General features: G+C 38.3%; 1 protein-coding gene, 1 non-coding gene and 1 pseudogene across 2 annotated transcripts; 2 read left to right on the top strand and 1 right to left on the bottom strand.

Moving 5' to 3' along the window:
• The first annotated feature begins 1,621 nt into the window (after window positions 1–1,621).
• Window positions 1,622–2,938, top strand: LOC122074438 (annotated as a pseudogene).
• A 509-nt stretch (window positions 2,939–3,447) lies between these two features.
• LOC122073992 (vacuolar protein sorting-associated protein 45 homolog) lies at window positions 3,448–17,923 on the top strand. Its single transcript, XM_042638751.1, has 13 exons — window positions 3,448–3,868; window positions 3,976–4,171; window positions 4,296–4,375; window positions 4,504–4,731; window positions 4,887–5,012; window positions 5,111–5,191; window positions 5,299–5,440; window positions 5,543–5,721; window positions 11,831–11,986; window positions 13,636–13,743; window positions 13,835–13,956; window positions 15,450–15,581; window positions 17,610–17,923. Exons 1-13 carry the CDS (start codon window positions 3,779–3,781, stop codon window positions 17,668–17,670), a joined length of 1,701 nt encoding a protein of 566 aa, XP_042494685.1. The 5' UTR covers window positions 3,448–3,778; the 3' UTR covers window positions 17,671–17,923.
• Window positions 16,374–16,530, bottom strand: LOC122075001. The gene has a single exon (XR_006139142.1). It is a non-coding gene; the product is annotated as a U1 spliceosomal RNA (small nuclear RNA).
• Window positions 17,924–18,729: the final 806 nt, after the last annotated feature.

Raw genomic sequence — 18,729 nt, 5'->3', positions numbered from 1 at the left:
TTCGAACCAAACTAAATTATAAATACTTATTTTAGATCCAGGATTTAACCATATTATAATGGGTTGGATTCGGTTCTTGGTATTCGGTTCGGAACTGGATTCGATTTTCGATTTTGGTTCCGATTTGACACCCTTAGGTAGGGGTGTCAATCTGTCGGTCTGGCTCGGTTTTGGTCCGGGTTGAGTCGATTTCGGTGTGGGAAAGCTGAAACCGAAACTGAACCAATAAGGAAATTCCAGTTTCGGTATGATTTCGATTTTGGTGCTGTTTGGTTTCGGTTTGTCTTCGGTTTCTTAAATCGATTTGTAACCGGGTTGGTTTTGGTTTTTGGTCCAGTTTGGATTCGACTTTCCATACAAATGTATACAAAACTAGGCAAATTTTGATTTTTTTTTTTTAATGAATTTTGGAGCGTTTCGGTTTCTTACCGGTTTGGTTTCCGTTTCGATCTAGGTTTTGAGCCGGTTTCGATTTGGTTTCGGGTTCATCCGGTTTTCGGTGTGGTTCGATTTGGTTTTGGGGTTGCAATACTCCAAACCGAACCGAACCGAACCGAACCGAACCGAACCAATAAGGCTTTGGTTTGGTTCGATCCGTGTTGTTATCGGTTTGGTCCGGCCGGTTTTACCGGTCCGGTTTAGGAATTGACACCCCTACCCTTAGGTTTATGTGGGGTGGAGTGGAAAGCCGGCAGCATGCCTAACTTCCTCCCTTTTTATATATTGGGGAAATGGTTTATGTGGGGTGGAGTGTGGACCTAGGCCCGAACATATGAGACAAAATGATCGACCCAACTCTAAGTCCTCCAACGAAATAGGAAACAATGTCTCTATTGATGCTTCCTCTTGTGCTCGTACTTTCCCATATAAGCTTGAAAGGTAGCGTGGCCCTAACACAAAGGAGGGGGAAAAGGATCACGCCCACCCTATGTGAAAGTGGAAATCCCACCATTGTTTATGCCTACGGTCCAATTGGCTATGTATTGGTGCAGGCCACGCTGCCTATTAGGGAACCCTCTCCCAAAACCATTTTCCCCAATATATGGCAATAAATAAGGGAAAAGAAGTTTGGAAGTTAGTGTGGTCCCCATGCCGAGACACATAGGGGGTTTCAAAATGACCATCCTACTTCACATAAAAAGAAAGAATCCCATCCTTGTTGATGCTTTAGCATGTACTCCCATTGGCCTCCACACTAGTGTGGGGTATGCACTACCTTTTAGGGAACCCTCACCTATATTACATATGAAGAGGGGCTTGGTGACCAAGGACAGGGTGACAAGAAAACATATTTTCTTCCATACACTCTGGGAACTAGGGCAAAGAATTTGATGCAAATGGGTGTAAGCCCATTTCCCCCTAATTTCACTCCTAGAGTTGCACATGAGCCAGGAGTCTCTGTTCTTTACCTATTTCAATTCTTCTAAATGGCACCTCCTCAATGTAGCTTAGTGTATCTCAATCGTTGCTTATATTATTGCTTAGACTCACATGAAGCCTGAGAGTTTTCTTGAACCCTCGAGGGTTTTTTCTCTTCCCATGCATCAACCAATGGTGAGAGAGCTCACGTATCTACATTGAAGATTAAAACTTAAAAGAGATTTCCTTAAAAAGGGAAGGAATGAGTGGAGGTATTTGAAACAACAACACTTGTGGACGAGGAAGAAGACCCAGAAGATGGGAAGAAGATGAAAGGTAAAATTTGTTAAAAAACATAGGTGTGTAAAAGTAAGGGCACGGTTTTTATACTACTAATTTAATACCATTATTCTTTACAGAAAAATAAAAGATGTAATACCATTCTCCATTATTTTCTAGAGGAGAAAGAATGTTATCTGATCATGTGGCCTATGTGCAAGAGACACATGGGCATCAAGAGTTTTATTTTATTTTATTTTAAGGAAAATTACTTTTCCTTCCCTTATAATTTATCGAAATTACATATGGATAAAAGGGTTTGAGCGATTTACGCCCCCCCTTCCCATGTAGTTTGAAAAATTATTACAATTAGATCCAATCCATTAATCATCATTAATTTTAAATTGTTAATTGATGACTTCACCATTTTAATACCGAAAATACCCTTATAAAAAAGCGAGGTTGCTAGTTACTACTACACCCTTCACTTAAAACCAAAAGAGAAAAACCCAAAATCATCCCTTCGTTCTTCTTAAACATTTGACTGCAAACTTCGAGATCTATGTTTTACCTGCAAGATCTATGTTTTTAGTTCAGGTGGATATACTCTCTACTCTATTATATATAAACCTCCCCTCCCTTTCTTTCTCCATATCTCCTTTCCTCTCTCCTTTCTTTCTTTTTGCTTGTTTTCACATAAAGAGATTTGGACTTTGGAGAAAATAGCTAAGGATATGAAGACAATCCTTCCAAAACACAAACAGAACAGAGACTCGGAGAAGCACTACAACCAAAAGTACTAGTAGAAGAAGCTTCGATCCATGGAGATGTGTTGGAGGCGATAATCCTCACCCGCCTGACGCTGCTGGACCTGGCGGTGGCCTCTCGTGTTTCCAAGCCGTGGCAAGGCTACGTCTCCACCTCCCTCCGCATATCACCTCGTCTCAAGCCTTTGGTTCATAGTTTACACCCACAACCTCCATTTCACCCCTACCACCTCCTCCATCGGTGCATTCCGATCCTTGGACTCCCAAAACCTCCTCTATATTCTCTCCACCACCGGATTCTTCTTCTCCTCCGACCCCTTCCACCTGACTTGGCACCATGTGGTACCACCACTTGTGTGGCGCGAGAACCCATCGTCGCTCATCTCGGCTGCCGTGTCTTCGTTGCCGGTGGCACATGCGACTTATTCGACGACGACCCACTCGCCGTCAAGATGTATGACATCGCTTTCGGGAGATGGGATACGTGTCCGTCCATGCCATTCTTGCTCAAGGACTCTGCCGGAGTTGTATGACGTCTTCTCCACCTGAGTTTGGTTGCAGAGGGGTGATTGGCAGAGAAAATGCCTCCACCTTCTCCAAGAGTTATCTTTGAGAACTCTCTACGAAGAGGTAATAAAGTCCACTAAAGGGGTAATAAAGTCTTTTGTTGTATAAAAAGGTATAATGGTCCTCTCATACTAAGACCAATCCCTACTAAAATGATAATAAAGTATTTTGTTGTATAAAAATAATAATATATTCATACCGTGAGATAGAATTCGTTGCTTGTACGATCATTTAGTTGTATGAGTTAGCGATCAACATCTATCCCATTTTTTATCATTGCAAGGATAAAGTGGGATATATCTGAGAACAAAAAAGACAAGTGTTGATCACTAACTCATATGACTAGGCGATCGTATACATTGTCAATGTAGGGGATGAGGCGTAAATCACTCAAACTCTTGGTCCTACATATAATTTCGATAAACTACAAAAACGTTATTTTTCTTTTAAGAGGTGTGAAATCATCATTTCACCACTTCCACGCGATTAGGTAGCGTTCCTTTATCCTTTTCTGGACTCCGAAATCGAACCCGCGCTTCTATTTAGCGTAGAGAGAAATCGATATTCCCGAAAAAAGAAAAAAAAACCGAATACTCAGCGTTGCTTGTACATCCCCTGCCCAGCTGACGAAAACGAAACGCGGCAGATCTGAATTTTGGAGTTCGGAAACTCAACCACCATATATACATCAATCAAATACGGTTGCTTTAGGTGGTAGATCTCAAAAATCAAACAAAGAGGATTAGAGGAAGAAAGAAGAAGAAGCGAAACCCTACGCGTTCGAGGGTTCTATCATATCACATATAATGGTGCTAATTTCAGCAGCTCGAGATTATATCACACGGATGTTGCAGGACATCTCTGGCATGAAGGTTCTCATCCTCGATTCTCAGACGGTAACTCCATGGTCTTCTCCAATTTCGTTAGAAAACCGTCTGAATTTTACTAGAAGAATTCAAGTTTTGTTTTAATATTCTTAAGAATTCCGCCGATTTGGTAGCAGGTTAGTGTTGTGAGCGTGGTATTTTCTCAGTCGGACCTTCTTCAGAAGGAAGTGTTTTTGGTAGAAATGGTGGACGCCATATCCAAGGAATCTATGTCACACCTCAAAGCAGTTTGCTTTCTCCGCCCAACGTCTGAGAACATCCAGCATTTGAGGCGACAGTTGGCACGTCCTAGATTTGGGGAGTATCACCTCTGTAAGCTCTCCCCGACGAATTCTCCAATTATCAGTTCCTGAGTCCTGAATGGTTAATTTTTCTACCCATTTGGAAAAAAAAAAGATCATCTCCGTGTTGTAAACGTTGACATTGTCTTGTACAGTTTTCTCTAACATCTTGAAGGATACCCAGATTCATATCCTGGCTGATTCTGATGAGCAGGAAGTTGTTAAGCAAGTTCAGGTGACCCCCACCCCTCCTGTTGGTTTAATTGTATTATGAATCGGGATCTGCTTGTCGTTTTATTCTTATATAGTTTAGAATTCTACTAAAATAAAAATCCCTAAATGTTTGTCAAATTGATATTGCAGGAATTCTATGCAGATTTTGTAGCCATTGATCCTTATCATTTCACTGTGAATATACCATTCAATCACGCTTACATGCTTCCAGCAGTTGTAGATCCTTCGAGATTGCAGAACTACTGCGATCGGGTGGTTGACGGTATTGCCGCTATATTCTTAGCATTGAAACGTCGACCTGTTATTAGATATCAGCGAGCATCAGATATTGCAAAAAGGATTGCACAGGAATCAGCTGTGAGCATATTACTGTGGTCGTTTCACACAGATATTACTTGAATTTATATATTTCATTAATTATTATTGTTTTGGGCGTGGATTTCACTAGAGGTTTTTTTTTTCTCCTCCTTTCTGTTTTGGGGGTGGGGGGCGGTGCGGGGTTGATACTGCAGAAGCTTATGTATCAGCAGGAAAGTGGTCTTTTTGATTTCAGACGATCAGGAATTTCTCCACTGTTGCTTATAGTTGATAGGAGAGATGACCCTGTTACACCCTTACTAAATCAATGGACATATCAGGTACTATTTTCTACAGCCCTGGCCCCTGTCACTCATCTTCTTGAAGTTTATGCTGCTTAGGACATTGGGACATTAATTCATTGTGTCACCTTCAATAGGCTATGGTCCATGAGTTGATAGGCATTCAAGATAATAAAGTAGACTTGAGAAACATCGGCAAAATTTCCAAGGACCAGCAGGTGGAGTTAAACCACTCCTCTCCCTGCATATTTCTTTTTGTTTGTTTTAGATTTTTATTTTATTTTTTGGGTGGTGGAACATCCTGAAAAGTTATTGCTGCTTATAGGAGGTAGTGCTGTCATCAGAACAAGATGCTTTCTTTAAAGCCAACATGTATGAAAATTTTGGAGATCTTGGAATGAACATCAAGCGGATGGTAGATGAATTTCAGCAGGTTACGAAGAGTAACCAGAGCATTCAAACAATAGGTTCGTATACGGCGAAGAAATTTAAAGCCTATTTGTTCAGAGCATACCTCTTAAAAGTACATGGCATCCAATTACATATTTTGAATTTTTGATGTCCTACAGAAGACATGGCCAAATTTGTTGATAACTACCCTGAGTACCGAAAAATGCAAGGTAACGTCTCGAAGCATGTCACAATGGTAACAGAAATGAGCAAGATAGTTGAGGAGCGGAAACTCATGCTAGTTTCACAAACGGAACAAGAGTTAGCTTGCAATGGTGGGCAGGTGGCTGCATTTGAGGTAATTTATTGGTAGCAGTAGTCTGTAGTGATCATTTCCTTACTTGTCTTTGTGAAATTACCAATGAATAGTGCTTTACTGTTTTTCTAGCTTAAACAGTCAATTGATAAATTTATTAATAATATGTTCTCTGATTACTATTTAGCAACAGAAAATGAAGTGTATTGGATGTTGGATACAGATATTGGTATTCATTATATTTATTCCACTGATAACTCAACTCAGTCTTATCCAACTAAATGTGGTTGGCTACATTGATCATTTTTTTTTCTAATCAACTATATTCAAGGAATACTTGTTACTAGTTCTACGTGTATGTCTTTCCTGAGTTCTCCAAGAGTCATTTTAGGTGTAACTTTGGCTCTTATTGCTCCTTCAATTTGAATCAAATCACCCCTCCATATTGGAGATTCAAAAGCCTCCGTTGCACATGTCCATGCCACCTCAAACGATTTTTTCGCAACTTATCTTATATCGGAGCTACTCCTAAATTAGCTCTAATTTGTTCATTCCTTATTTTATCTTTTATAGTTTTACCGCTCATCCATCTCATAAGTTTGTTTATATTTTATTTCTTCACTACCCAACATTCAGCTACATACATCATTTTTTTGGTGGTATAACTGTCCTATAAAATTTTCTTTTGTTGGAACTTGAATAAGAAGGAGCAAGTAAAAAATTTATCACAAAAAATGATATGACCAAGGCCATGTCACGAGCTGGACTTGAACCAAAACCTCTGAAAAGCTAAATTAACTACAACCCCAACAAACTCCATTTATTCTAATTGTGACTTTTGATAACTTGGTTCCCCCAAGCGCACGAGGCTATAGCGTGAGCAAGTAGCCTTTTTTAACGAAGTGGTAAGAACTTACATCTTTGTTGCAATACATTGATGACACAACACTTTTGACACACCTTTCCACTTCATCCATCCTATTCTAATTCATTGTGGAACATCATCTTCTATTCTCCCTTCTTAATTTATAATTCAACGTAGGTACCTAAATTTTCACTTTACAGTACCTCCCTATCTTCAAATTTGACCACTTCACTTTCAACACTATTGTTACTAAAATTACACATCATAGACTTTGTTTTTGTTTTAGTTGTCTTAAAATATTTTGATTCGGAGTTTGATTTCCATAATTCCAACTATGCATTTATCCTTGATTTTATTTCATCCACCAAAACAACATCATCAACAAAAAGCATACACCAAGTGACCAAGGTATTTGATCTTGAATGTCTCTACTCAGCTCGTTTATGATTAACGCAAACAAATGTGGGCTTGAAGCTGATCCTTAATGTAATCCAATTGTAATTGGAAATTCACTACCTTACCCTCCCCACAATTCATAGGCTAGTCATACCCCATTATACATATCATTAACTATGTCCACATATTTATTTGAAACACTTTTCTTCTCTAATAAGTGCCAAAATAACTCTCTAGGGACTCTATCATAATCTTTTTATAAGTCAATAAAGACCATATGGAAATACTTCTTACATTCTCTAAATCTTTCCATTAGTTTCTAAAGCAAATAAATAGCTTCTATGGTAGATATTCCTGGCATAAAACCAAATTTGTAATCTAAAATATTATTTTCTTGTCTCAGGTGGGTTTCAATTACTCTCTCCCATAATTCATAGTATGACACAAGTTTTATTCCTTTATAGTAATTACAACTTTGAATATCACATTTATTTTGACATATAACCACAATGCTGTTGGTGTATGATGTCTTGTATTCCGTCGCAGTTTAATCCAAGGAGTACTGGTGCAACACCTAGACAGGCAGGACGGCGGTCCCGCTAGCCAGTTAGCGGGCCGTGGGGGTTGCAAGGGGGGCAGGAGGCCCCCTGCATAGCTGCGCCCCCCTCTCGAATTTTTTATTTGAGGGCAATTGTGTACTTTCCGGATTAGGGTTTTTTCGCTATATATTTGTAGCGAGGGTTTCTTTCTCTGTAATGTAAGCAATACTAAGAGGTGTGAGGACGAGCGCTGTAACCCTATTCTCCATTGATAGTGAAGCAGGATCTCATCTCACCGGGGATGTAGGCAACCTTGCCGAACCTCGTAAAATCCGTGTGCATTGTTTGTTTTGTTTTTTCATTATCTTCTGCATCGTTTTAGGGTTACGTTTCTACAAATGCTTTTCTTGTGCTCATAATCTTATTAAACAACTTAGTTAACCAAGTTCCACAAATTCTTAAGCTCTTCCATACCTTTATTGGGATACCATATGGACCTATTGCTTTACCTATTTTCACCTTCTTTAAAGCTTCTTTTGCTTTAGACACCTTGATTTTTCGTATATATCTAAAATTGGTGGTTTCTTGATGGTTTTACAACCTTGTAAAACGCTATTACTTGAATTGTTTTCATATGTTAAGTTATAAAATTAATTTTCCATTGTTCTATAATATCCTCATCACTTATTAATACTCTATTATCTTCACTTTTAATGCATCTAATGTGGTTGAAACATCTAGTCTTTTTTTCCCCTCATTTTAGCTAGTTTATTGATATCTTTTTCCCCTTCCTTTGTGCTCAGATTGTTGTAGAGATCTTCAAATTTCTTAGTCCTTGCTTTCCTTACCATCTTCTTAGTTCTCACCTTATTTTTTATTTTTTTTTAGCAATTTTAGACCTTTTTCAATTCTCCTCATCCTTAGTCCTTTGCCAAGTTTTAAAACAAGATTTCTTAGCCTTGACTGCTTGAACTTCATCATCCCACCACCAAGTTTCTCTTGACGAATATCGTTTTCTTTTAGATCCGTCTAGAACTTCTTTAGCTACATCCTTGATATAAGTAGCCATCTTATCCTAGGGAAAATAATCTCACATTTTCTTTGATACAACCTTTTAAAGCACGTATTTATGACCATCAATCTGTATTGCGTGGTTAAGCTCTCCCAAATATAGCCTTACAATCTGTATATATTAACCTATCGGTCATCCTCGTTAGAAAGAAATCTATGTGGCTACTATTTTGCTCACTTTTGGATGTTATTAAACATTCTTATTTTTTCTCAAAGCATGTGTTTACTACATCCTCCTTCCTATCTCATAAGCCACAAAAGAATTCTAAAACTGAAGCCCCATTCTCATTCCTATTTCCAAAACCACATCCTCCATGAATTCTTTCATGACCTGTACTGTCTCTGCCAACATGTCAATTTTGATCTCTCCCAAAAATAATCTTTTCTCCTTGGCTAATCACTCGAACTAGTCTATACATGTGTTCAAAAATTGTTTTTTAGTATTTTCATTCAATCCAGTTTGGGGTGCGTAAGCACTAATTATATTGGTTGCCTCCTTTCCTAATGCAAGTTTGATGGATAATATCCTATCACCAATTCTTTTAACATCTACAACATTATTTTTTAAATATTTTTACTGCAATGCGTACCTCACTTCTATTATCCCCACTATACCGAAATTTATATTCGTTTAATTCCTTAGCTATTTAGCCTTCCATCTAGCTTCTTGTATTAGAGCTATGTTAATTCTTCTTCTTCTCTATTATATCTATCAATTTTGAACTCTTTCCCATTGAAGTTCCTATGTTCCAAGATGCTTATCTAATCCTACGCTTTTGGACAAGTTTCTTTACCCGCACTCGTCAATGATGTGAGAACCCTTGCCCACTTGACACTGCAATCGAGTGCTGAATTGGTGCATCACTTACGGGGGATGCCCTAGCCAACCCTTGCTTGCTATTCACTACATCGGGTCAAAGTGCAGTGCGTCACTTCCGAGTAGACACCTTAGCTTAAGGTTAAAAATATAAAGATCCATGCAAAAGGGTTTGGCTAATGTTTTTCAATGCCAGCTGCCGACCTGACACACCAACCCTCCTTTATCCGCGCTTGGGACCGCTGCATGGAACTCTAGCGGAGAATTGATAGATATAGATAGTATGCTTGGGGACTTGATATTTGATAGCCTTTACCTGAGCTTCATATTTAAGGTCTACTAGACTAAAGAAGACAGAGGGACTGCTCTCAGGAATTGTACAATGAAGACTTTGCTGTGTCATACCTATGATATGCCACATCTCATCGTTCCGGGTGTCGCATTAAATTCTGAAATATCTCTTTTCCTCTCTCTCTCTCTCTCTCTCTCTCTCTCTCTCGGTGGGAGGAGGAACAGGTAATATCTAAGTTCCTCTTTACCTTTATAAGGAAGGTGCTGGAATCTATTATTAGTATGGTCCAGAGAGCTTCTTTTATTCTAGGAAGACAAATTCTAGATATAACATTGTTACTAATGAATGTATTCCACAAATCTAAGGATGGAGTTCTGTGCAAGATAGATTTGGAAAAGGCTTATGACCATGTCCATTGTGATCTAGTTCTTGCTTGAGGGAGGGTTTTGGGAATCTTTGGAGAAAGTGGGTGAGGACATGATATGATGTCACTTCTGTTTCTGTAATGATGAGTGAAGGTCATGCTAGTTTTTAAAAGCTGGAGGGGTGTAAAATGGCAGGGAGATTCTATCCCCCCCCCCCTCTTTTTCTCCGATGTGGTTGTTGAAATTTTTGGGCAGAACTTTGTTTATTTCTCTGTTCCATCTTCTTGATGTTCCTCAGTTAATTTCCAAATCTGATTTTCCATAAATCTGTTTCCTTGCATTCCTGGGTTTGAATTTCTTTTTTGAGTCCTAATATGAATTCATCCCCCCAAGTCTTAGCAACCCAGTGCAACTGTGCATGAGACTCCCTCTACTGCAGGTTCTGGGAGGGGAAAATGTACGCAGCCTTACCCCCGCTTCACAGGAGATGCTGTTTCCATGTCTTAGCAAATAGGGAATTCTTAATGTTAATTGGTTTAGTAATATAGGGATTAATAGGCAGTGGGCATCATTGTGTTTTTAATTGGAATACTCCTCCATGAACCGTCTTCTATATTTGTTGCTCATGATTCTGTCTCCTTTGGCCATGAAATATCTCAATGTTTTGAGGCTGAGCTAGCACATTTGAACTGGCTTTAATTGGGTTTTCAGATCTGGATCTGATTATGGATATGGTGTGAATCTGGATCTATATCTGCTTGCGTCACCAAGGGCTTCATTTAAAATGGTCATGTAAAGCGATTTCATGAACTGCCTATTAAATTCACAAATAAAGGCTTTCTTGAGAGAGCACCACTCTGCTGGGTAGGTAGTTATATTATTCTGTTCTTTAGTCCTACCTCCACCTGGCATGCATGAAATTTTGTTTATTGAGCATTCATGACCTGTATCTGTACTTTATCCACCACAAATAGGTGGCTCTTATGTTGTGACTCATATGTAAACTGTTCTGTGGTGGAAGGGAAGTTGCAATTTATTGCCCTACTACATCTGTATTGAATTTTCAGAATAGCGGAAACAGCGAGCAAGGTTTAAGGCCACCATCATTACTTTAATCCTAAAATAGAGGATCCTGCTTCTAATTTCCGATTTTAGGCCTACTTGCTCATGTAAGGAACCTGGTGAAGGTTCATTGTTTTCCCGGGTGGGCAGGCAGACCACACTCTTGACCTTCGATCGAGCTATGAACTATTAGCTACAAGCACAAGTATGTAGGCGGCTGGGAAGGAAAGGGTGACTTTTCAATTTCTCAATGAATCTTATAACATTGTCTCGTGCACTGGCCCAACTTGTCCCTGCTTTTCCTTTCATTTGCCTTCTTTGCAAGTCAAGTTCTTGTTGAGGCTGTGGTTAATGAGGTTGGGTCAGGTTAATCAAGAGTCAAAGACCCATGCTGAAACTATGCTGCTTTCAGAACTCATTACATTAAAATTGATGAGGAACCATCTGAACAGATAAACAATGTTTTTCCCCCACTTCCTCTGTGACCCCTCTATCTTAATTGTTAATAATAACAGATAAACAGTGTTTGCTACTAGGAAAGTGTGGCAGCAATCAAACATATTCATTCCAATAAGATGACCTTTCATTTATGTTATTTCAGATTTTTTTTTTCTCACTTAAAATGGTTATATCTTCTTTGGTCTGAATGGTAATTGTGTGTGAGTTCTGTATTTTCGGATATTTAAGTGAAGAGCAACTCGGATATTTTACAGTACGAAATTCTGATTCTGTACTCTTGTGCAGGCTGTGACGAATCTTTTAAACAATGAAAGTGTCTCCGACATTGATCGTTTACGTCTGGTGATGTTGTATGCTTTGCGCTATGAGAAGGAGAGCCCAGTTCAACTGATGCAGCTTTTCAACAAACTAGCCTCACGGTCTGCCAAGTACAAGCCTGGTGTAACGTAACTAAACCAGCAACCCCATTCTATGTTCTATGCTCTGATATACTTGCCTGTTCTTTTTAGCTGTACAAATATTGCTTCAAGTATCCATCCAAATCCAATTCATTAATTGCAAGTGGTGCCTTTTTTATTTCTTTTTTTGGACTATCAAATTAGTTTTCACAAAATACATCCAGTAAATGGAAGATTCGTTGAAGAGACTTACTATTGTAACAGAAGTACAAAACCGAGACTGACTATCGTAATAGCTAGAAAAGAAACAGCAGCAGCAGATCAATTCTGACCTCCCAATTCCCAGATAAATGGAAGATTTCATGAAGGGACTTAAAAGAACTATAAGAAAACAATTTAAACATGTTTAGATGAGGGAATAAACTCCTTTCCTAACTGAACTACTTAAAAGACTGACAAGTAGACTGCCTACTACTTAGCGAGTGTTCGGCAACAAAGAACAACAACAACAACAACAACAACAAAAAAGAAGAGAACATAAATAAAGAAAGTTTAAGAGGGTCCGATAGGTGACAGGTTGGGGAGCCGATAGCTGCATGTTTGAGATGGTTAGGGCATGTACACTGGAACAAAAACAAATGCAGCCAACCACATTTGTTTGGAAGAAGGCTTAGTTTAGTTGAGTTGAGTAACAGGACAAATAACAAAGCCTACTTACAACTTCAAACACATACCGTAAGCTCACTCTCAGAAAATCTATTGACTACTAATGAAATAAAACTAATCAGGGGGAAAGTGAACAAACATGGTGATACTCTATTAGCCCTTCATTGGCCTGCTCATTTGCTATAGATAGGATTGGCTGACCTCACTCCCCAAGAGAAAGAAAAAGTTTCTTGTGAATAAAATTATTAACTATTGCAATCAAAAGAATGTGTTGCCAAGGACCACCTGCTGAACCTGGAGACCATCTAGATGCCTATACCGAATCCCCTTCAATAATCGTATCCACACAGTTAATAGATAAAACTAATGGTTTTGAGGCATATTCCTCAGTTTAATAGAACCTGAAGGTCATATTTGGAAAATTGCTAATGCCAAAACTGTGTGTGGCACATATGGAGCTATCCTCGATGATGGTGCTGCATCAGCTACTAGCGTACGATATCAATTCCAGCAAAATCTTCGAAGGCTCTTAACTAGTCCAGTAAATAGGTCTCATTCTCTGCATGTACCCTTGAGGCTTCCTGTGATTATTCTGAAATAATAGGTCTGCTTCTTTCTTCCCTTGGATCTCCTAGCATATGGAGTAAGCTTATTTAAGAAAAAAAAGAGTTTCCCAAACAGGGTGTGAATTTCCTCTTGTATGCCAAGGCCCACTTAAACCAAGGGTGTTACTCCAAATTGTTTTGGCCACCTCAGAAAGTGAGAAAGATGGGGACTCTGTCCCTCCTCCCTTTTGCATATGCATTCATTTGTTGGAAAGGTAGAAGCCCTTTTGGATGATCTATGTTCCACATTCTAACAATTTCTACTCACTTCAGTCTAATATGAGGTTTAGTGGATCTTTGCTTGCTTTTGAAGGCTTTAAAGGCTCAAAAGGCCACGCAAGTAGTTGAGGAGCATACTGTGTGCACTGGGCCTGGTTTCCTCTGAATCTAACTGATTATTTTGCACATCATGGAATCACAGCTTGTCCAATTTCTGTTGAAGCAAGCGGGTGTTGATAAGCGAACCGGTGATCTTTATGGAAACCGTGATCTCCTGAACATTGCTCGTAATATGGCTCGTGGGCTTAAGGTTTGTGATGCCAAATTATAATTTCTGCTTTGGGTACCTGGTGTCCCATGTTTTTAGGTTCTTCAATTTTGATTTAAGGTGTTTGCTACAGGGGATTGAGAATGTGTACACCCAGCACCAGCCTCTTCTCTTCCAAATCATGGAAAGCATTACCAAGGGACGGCTCAGAGATGTGGACTACCCATTAGTTGGAAATCACTTCCAGCAGGGCAGGTTTGTTCTTTGAACTCCTTAAGAAGTAAGAAGCGTGGCTGTTATAGCCTCGTAGCTGACCTTTTTTACTGTATGGTCTTTTATTGCCACATGAATTAATACTTCCGTTACCGATGGTAATGCAGACCCAGTTAAACTTTGGCTAGGGTTTAGTTATGATTTGGGTTAGGCCTTAGTTTTGATCTTTTTTAATTTAATGGACTGAAATATAAAGCCCAAAAGTGGGGTTCTTAAGGGGTGCACGAGAATAAGTGTTCTATCAGTGGCTCCCATGGCTTATGGAACTGAATCTCAGACATCTCAGCAAAGGGAAAAGTTGAAGACTTCAGTGTTTGACTGGAAATTGTAGTCCTCTTAGAGAAAGATTCCATGTGAAGGTAATCTCACAACAGAAGTACTCGTTGTATCTTGACTTAGATTGTATATGTGTTGAAAACATCTCTAAGCCATTGTGAAAGGGGATTGGGTACTTGCATTTAATTTATCATATTAATTGTTAGGGGGGGTGAAACCCTAGCCTGAGTGTTATCTCAAGTTGAAGCAGTGTCATAGCACCTGGATTACAAGTGTAGTCACAAGCCATTAGAGTATGAGAAAAATACGAAACCCAGAAAGAGTATTGCTCCGTGGATCAGGCGAACCACATATATCCTTTGTTATATGTATGTGTTTGTATATTGGAGTGTTGTGGATTGTATTTGGTTGCAGGATGGGTGTGCTTGTCTGGTAGACCTGGCCACTTGGTGGTTGCAGGACAAGCATATGACTGTGTATAGGTACATGTGCCATATCTGCGACAGTGCCTGGAGTGTTCTAATTAATGTGAAAGATATTATGAAAGTGCTAATAGAATTACAAGCATCAATACAACTATACAAGAGAACCAGTGTGAGATCTAAGGGTACACCAGTGCTGGGAGTGAAAGTCACATGGTGTTGGATATCAAGAGCATGCCTGAAAATTAAGTGAAAGAACTTCGGGAGAAAATTTTGTAGACCCTGATTCACCCGTCTCAGTGTCAACCTGGGACTATAGAGTGCAACAGAGGAACCATGGCCTTATGCACATTAAAGCATAACCATTCACCGTTGCTTAACTATGGATTTAAAGTCTCTTGTTATTAGTTCAAAGGATTTGTATGTTAGGTATTTTAGTCAATATATTGAAAATATTGATTGTATATTTAACAACATAAAAGATGAAAAATAGTCCTCTGGAGAAAGGGTCAAAACTCAAAGGACAAACTAATTGTATGGACCTTTTTTTATGGGGATCAAATCTTGGTTTAGGCATTGAGGTTAATGATCTCATGGGAATTTTTGGCTGGAGAAGTTTTGGAAAATAGAAGATAATAAAATTTTCTTTATAGATAAAAATAGATGAAAATAAAATTGAAAAGTATTTGTTCTTTTTTAAATTGAACTGTAAAATTTGTTTCTTGGGTCACAATCAACATAAATTTTAAAGGATATCTATTCTTCACCTTTGAGCAGGCCTCAAGATGTGGTGATCTTTGTTGTTGGTGGGACAACATATGAGGAAGCACGTGCCGTAGCTCTACAGAATGCGGCCAATTCTGGGACGCGCTTTATACTTGGTGGTTCTGCTGTTCTAAATTCTAAGAGGTGTGCACTTGTTCTCATTGTTCTTCTGACATCATTATTAGAAGAAAATAAAGTTATTAGAATTCCAAAGCAGTTTCTGAATTGAGTCCTGCATTATAGGGTTCATACTTCTTCCCAACCCTCTGCCCAATAAAAAAAAAAAAAAGAAAAGAAAAGGTAACCACACATTTTTTACCTTGGGCAAGTTGAGAAGACATGCTTTTTGTTGCATTTGAAATCATTTGAGTCTGTGTTTGATTTAACCCCATTTTTGGTAGAAACTCTGTTTCATAGTTGTTATGGCATCTAGGCAATCCTAGGCATTAGAGGAGGGAAAAAAATCAAGGCGGCACCAACATGGCATCACGGGTGACGCCTTGACAACTATGCTCTGAATTCTGATTACTCCCAAATGTGATTTGACCTTTCATATCCATATTGCTACCTTGTATTGATATTGCGGAAAAAGTAATCGTGAAATGGTATTTGATGCCCTTTTTGGTAGAAACTCTATTTACTCTCGGTTTTTTGGTAGAAATTCTGCTTATAGCCTTTTACACATCACATTTCTCCCCCCCCCCCTCCCCCCCCCCCTTTTTTTCTTATATGTCTTCACTTACCTCCAAAATTAAAATCAATTATGGTAAGGGTACAACCATACTAAGTTTCAAGCATTGTATTCCTTTTGAATGGTGGACAGGACAACATAATATTCGGCCTTGTTGACCTGCCTCTACCAACTTTATCAACCAATTAGACAAGAACTCGACTCAATTCAAGTCACCCTTTTTTTTGGGTGAATAATTAATTTAGGGGCTGCACGAATGTGTATAGTCGCTGCCACAAACTATGATGTACACTCTCCCACTTGGGAAGATGTTTGGTGGACACCCCTCCCAAGTGCAATGGAGGTCACCAACCGAGGCAATGTGCCTTCTTGGTCACCCATAAACCCTGTCTAGGTAAGTAACTCAGTGTAGCCTTATCCCAACTAAATGGGGTTGGCTACATGGATCTTTTTTTCTCCAATCAGCTCTATTCAAAGACATACTTATTACTAGTCCTAAGCCATGCATATCTTTCCTCACCACATCTAGAGCCATTTTAGGCTTACCCTTGGCTCTTTTAGCTCCTTCAAAATAATTTGAATCAAATCATCCTTCGATACTGGAACATTCAAAGGCCTCCATGTTCATGCCACCTCAAACGACTTTAGTGTCACTTGTCATGCGTTGGAACTCCTATATTAGCTCTAATTTAGTCATTTCTTATTTTATATTTTCTAGTTTTACCATTCATCCATCTCAATATCCTCATTTCAGCTACACTAAGTTTATTTATATGTTTTTTCTTCACAGCCCAATATTAAATTCCGTGTATCATTGTTGTTCATATGACTGTTCAATAAAAATTTCCTTAAGGAGTACGTTGATTATAAAACACTCCGAATGCACCTGTCCACTTCATCCAACCTATTCTAATTCTTTGTGTATTATCATGTTCTGTTTCTCCTTCGTTATTTATGATTGAACCTAGATATTTAAAATTTTTACTGTGTTATTTCCCGGTCATCAATTTTCACCACCCCCTTTTTAGTTCTGTTGTTACTAAAGTTACACACCATTCATCAAAATGTCATCATAAAAAAGCATACACCAAGGGATCTTACCTTGAATGTCTCAGTCAGCTCGTCTGTGATGTATAATTTATTTTAAGTACAATTAATTAAAGAATTTGTAAGAAATACATATTTTAAATTTTTTTGTATATATTTTTAAATGTTTTATATTACTAACAAAATTTCCGAAAACATTTCATTGATTTACCAAAGTGCTAAAATATTTCATTTTTTGAGCAAATTGAAACGATCTCCAAATTGAAATTTACAACTAAGCATTTAATAAGTGGTGTGACGCTTTTATATATTTTAGAGGTTGTTTGACTGATTAAAAGCTAAACATTTTCTTTTAAAATCTTTTTCGGAGGTTGTTTGTCTGACTAAAAGGTATGTCCTCATAAGAATTTATGGTTGGTTGGGAATTGTTGCAGGTTCTTGAAGGACCTAGAAGAAGCTCAAAGGATAGTAAAGTCAAGCACCAATGCAGTTTAAAGTTTGAAGCAAGGGATAATGTCTCTAGAAACCTAAGTCAGTGTATTGGGCTCAATGCTGGGGTTTTACTTCATTTTTTTTTGTCTAATATGGAATATCATGAGAATCATAATCACCCCACTTACACCTGATTCAGATGGTTTTGATGGCATTTGGTTCAAGTGTGATTTTTTTGAGTCAATTCCAAATTTATAACTCTTCACCTTGTAGAAGACCTTGGAAGCAGTTATATGTATTTTCTTTGTTCTTTGTCTATTCTGTTTTATTATTAGGTTTGTCTTGCACAGATTACTGTGCTTACAGTTGGACCACCCTGTGGTTCTATGCCTTTTATTTCTTACTAGACAGGCTTCGCGGAAAAAAATTTACATTTTGAATGTGGAACCTTAATGACCTTCCTAAAATGTGTGGTTTTTCCAATTCACTAAATCTTGAGATTTTACTTTTATTATCATTAACGTCATAATTATTTCCATTGGCTATTTCTTTTATGGGATTTTGTTGCCCAATCTTGTCGATCATCTACCTCCCCTTTGTTTAGATGTTCTCTATTTTTCAGAGTTCATCTTTAGTAGAAAGAATAATCTTCCTCTTTAAGAATAATAATAATAAAAAATGGAAAGTGTTCAATTGAAACAGAGAAGCGTGACTGAAGTCACTAAATTGGTCCTAATTACTCTTTGGAATGGAATGGAAGAATGGAAAAGATTTTCGAACAAGGAAAATGATCCAATGACTTTGAAAGATTTGAATGAGGAAAATTTCATTTACAATTTTGTTATACAGGTGTTTTGGTTTACACTGATAATTCACTCTCTAAGCCAAGTATTATGTTAAATGAGTCATTAAGCAGGGGACTTCATATTTCATAGATGTTGTCTAATTTTTCTGGTTGGTGGAGCAAAGATGGGACATCATGGTCGAGAGCAACAAAACACAAAAAATGGAACAAATTAAACCCTCCTTCTATAGGACAATGTGTCTGAAACACCTTCACAATAGTGATTTCAATCCCTCTCGTGGCCCCTGACTAATGTAGTCTGTCAGACCAGAGAATCT

The sequence above is a fragment of the Macadamia integrifolia genome, chromosome 3, assembly GCF_013358625.1.
Source record: "Macadamia integrifolia cultivar HAES 741 chromosome 3, SCU_Mint_v3, whole genome shotgun sequence".
NCBI classification, from domain to species: Eukaryota; Viridiplantae; Streptophyta; class Magnoliopsida; order Proteales; family Proteaceae; genus Macadamia; species Macadamia integrifolia.
The sequence above is the reverse complement of the archived record's forward strand: the minus strand, read 5'-3'. Positions and strand labels throughout refer to the sequence as shown.

Bases quoted from the DNA above. Each gene is read 5' to 3' on its own strand.
- LOC122073992 (XM_042638751.1), top strand. From the start codon at position 3,779: ATGGTGCTAATTTCAGCAGCTCGAGATTATATCACACGGATGTTGCAG. The intron at 3,869-3,975 runs GTAACTCCATGG...ATTTGGTAGCAG, and splicing joins TCATCCTCGATTCTCAGACG to GTTAGTGTTGTGAGCGTGGT. The intron at 5,441-5,542 runs GTTCGTATACGG...GATGTCCTACAG, and splicing joins CCAGAGCATTCAAACAATAG to AAGACATGGCCAAATTTGTT.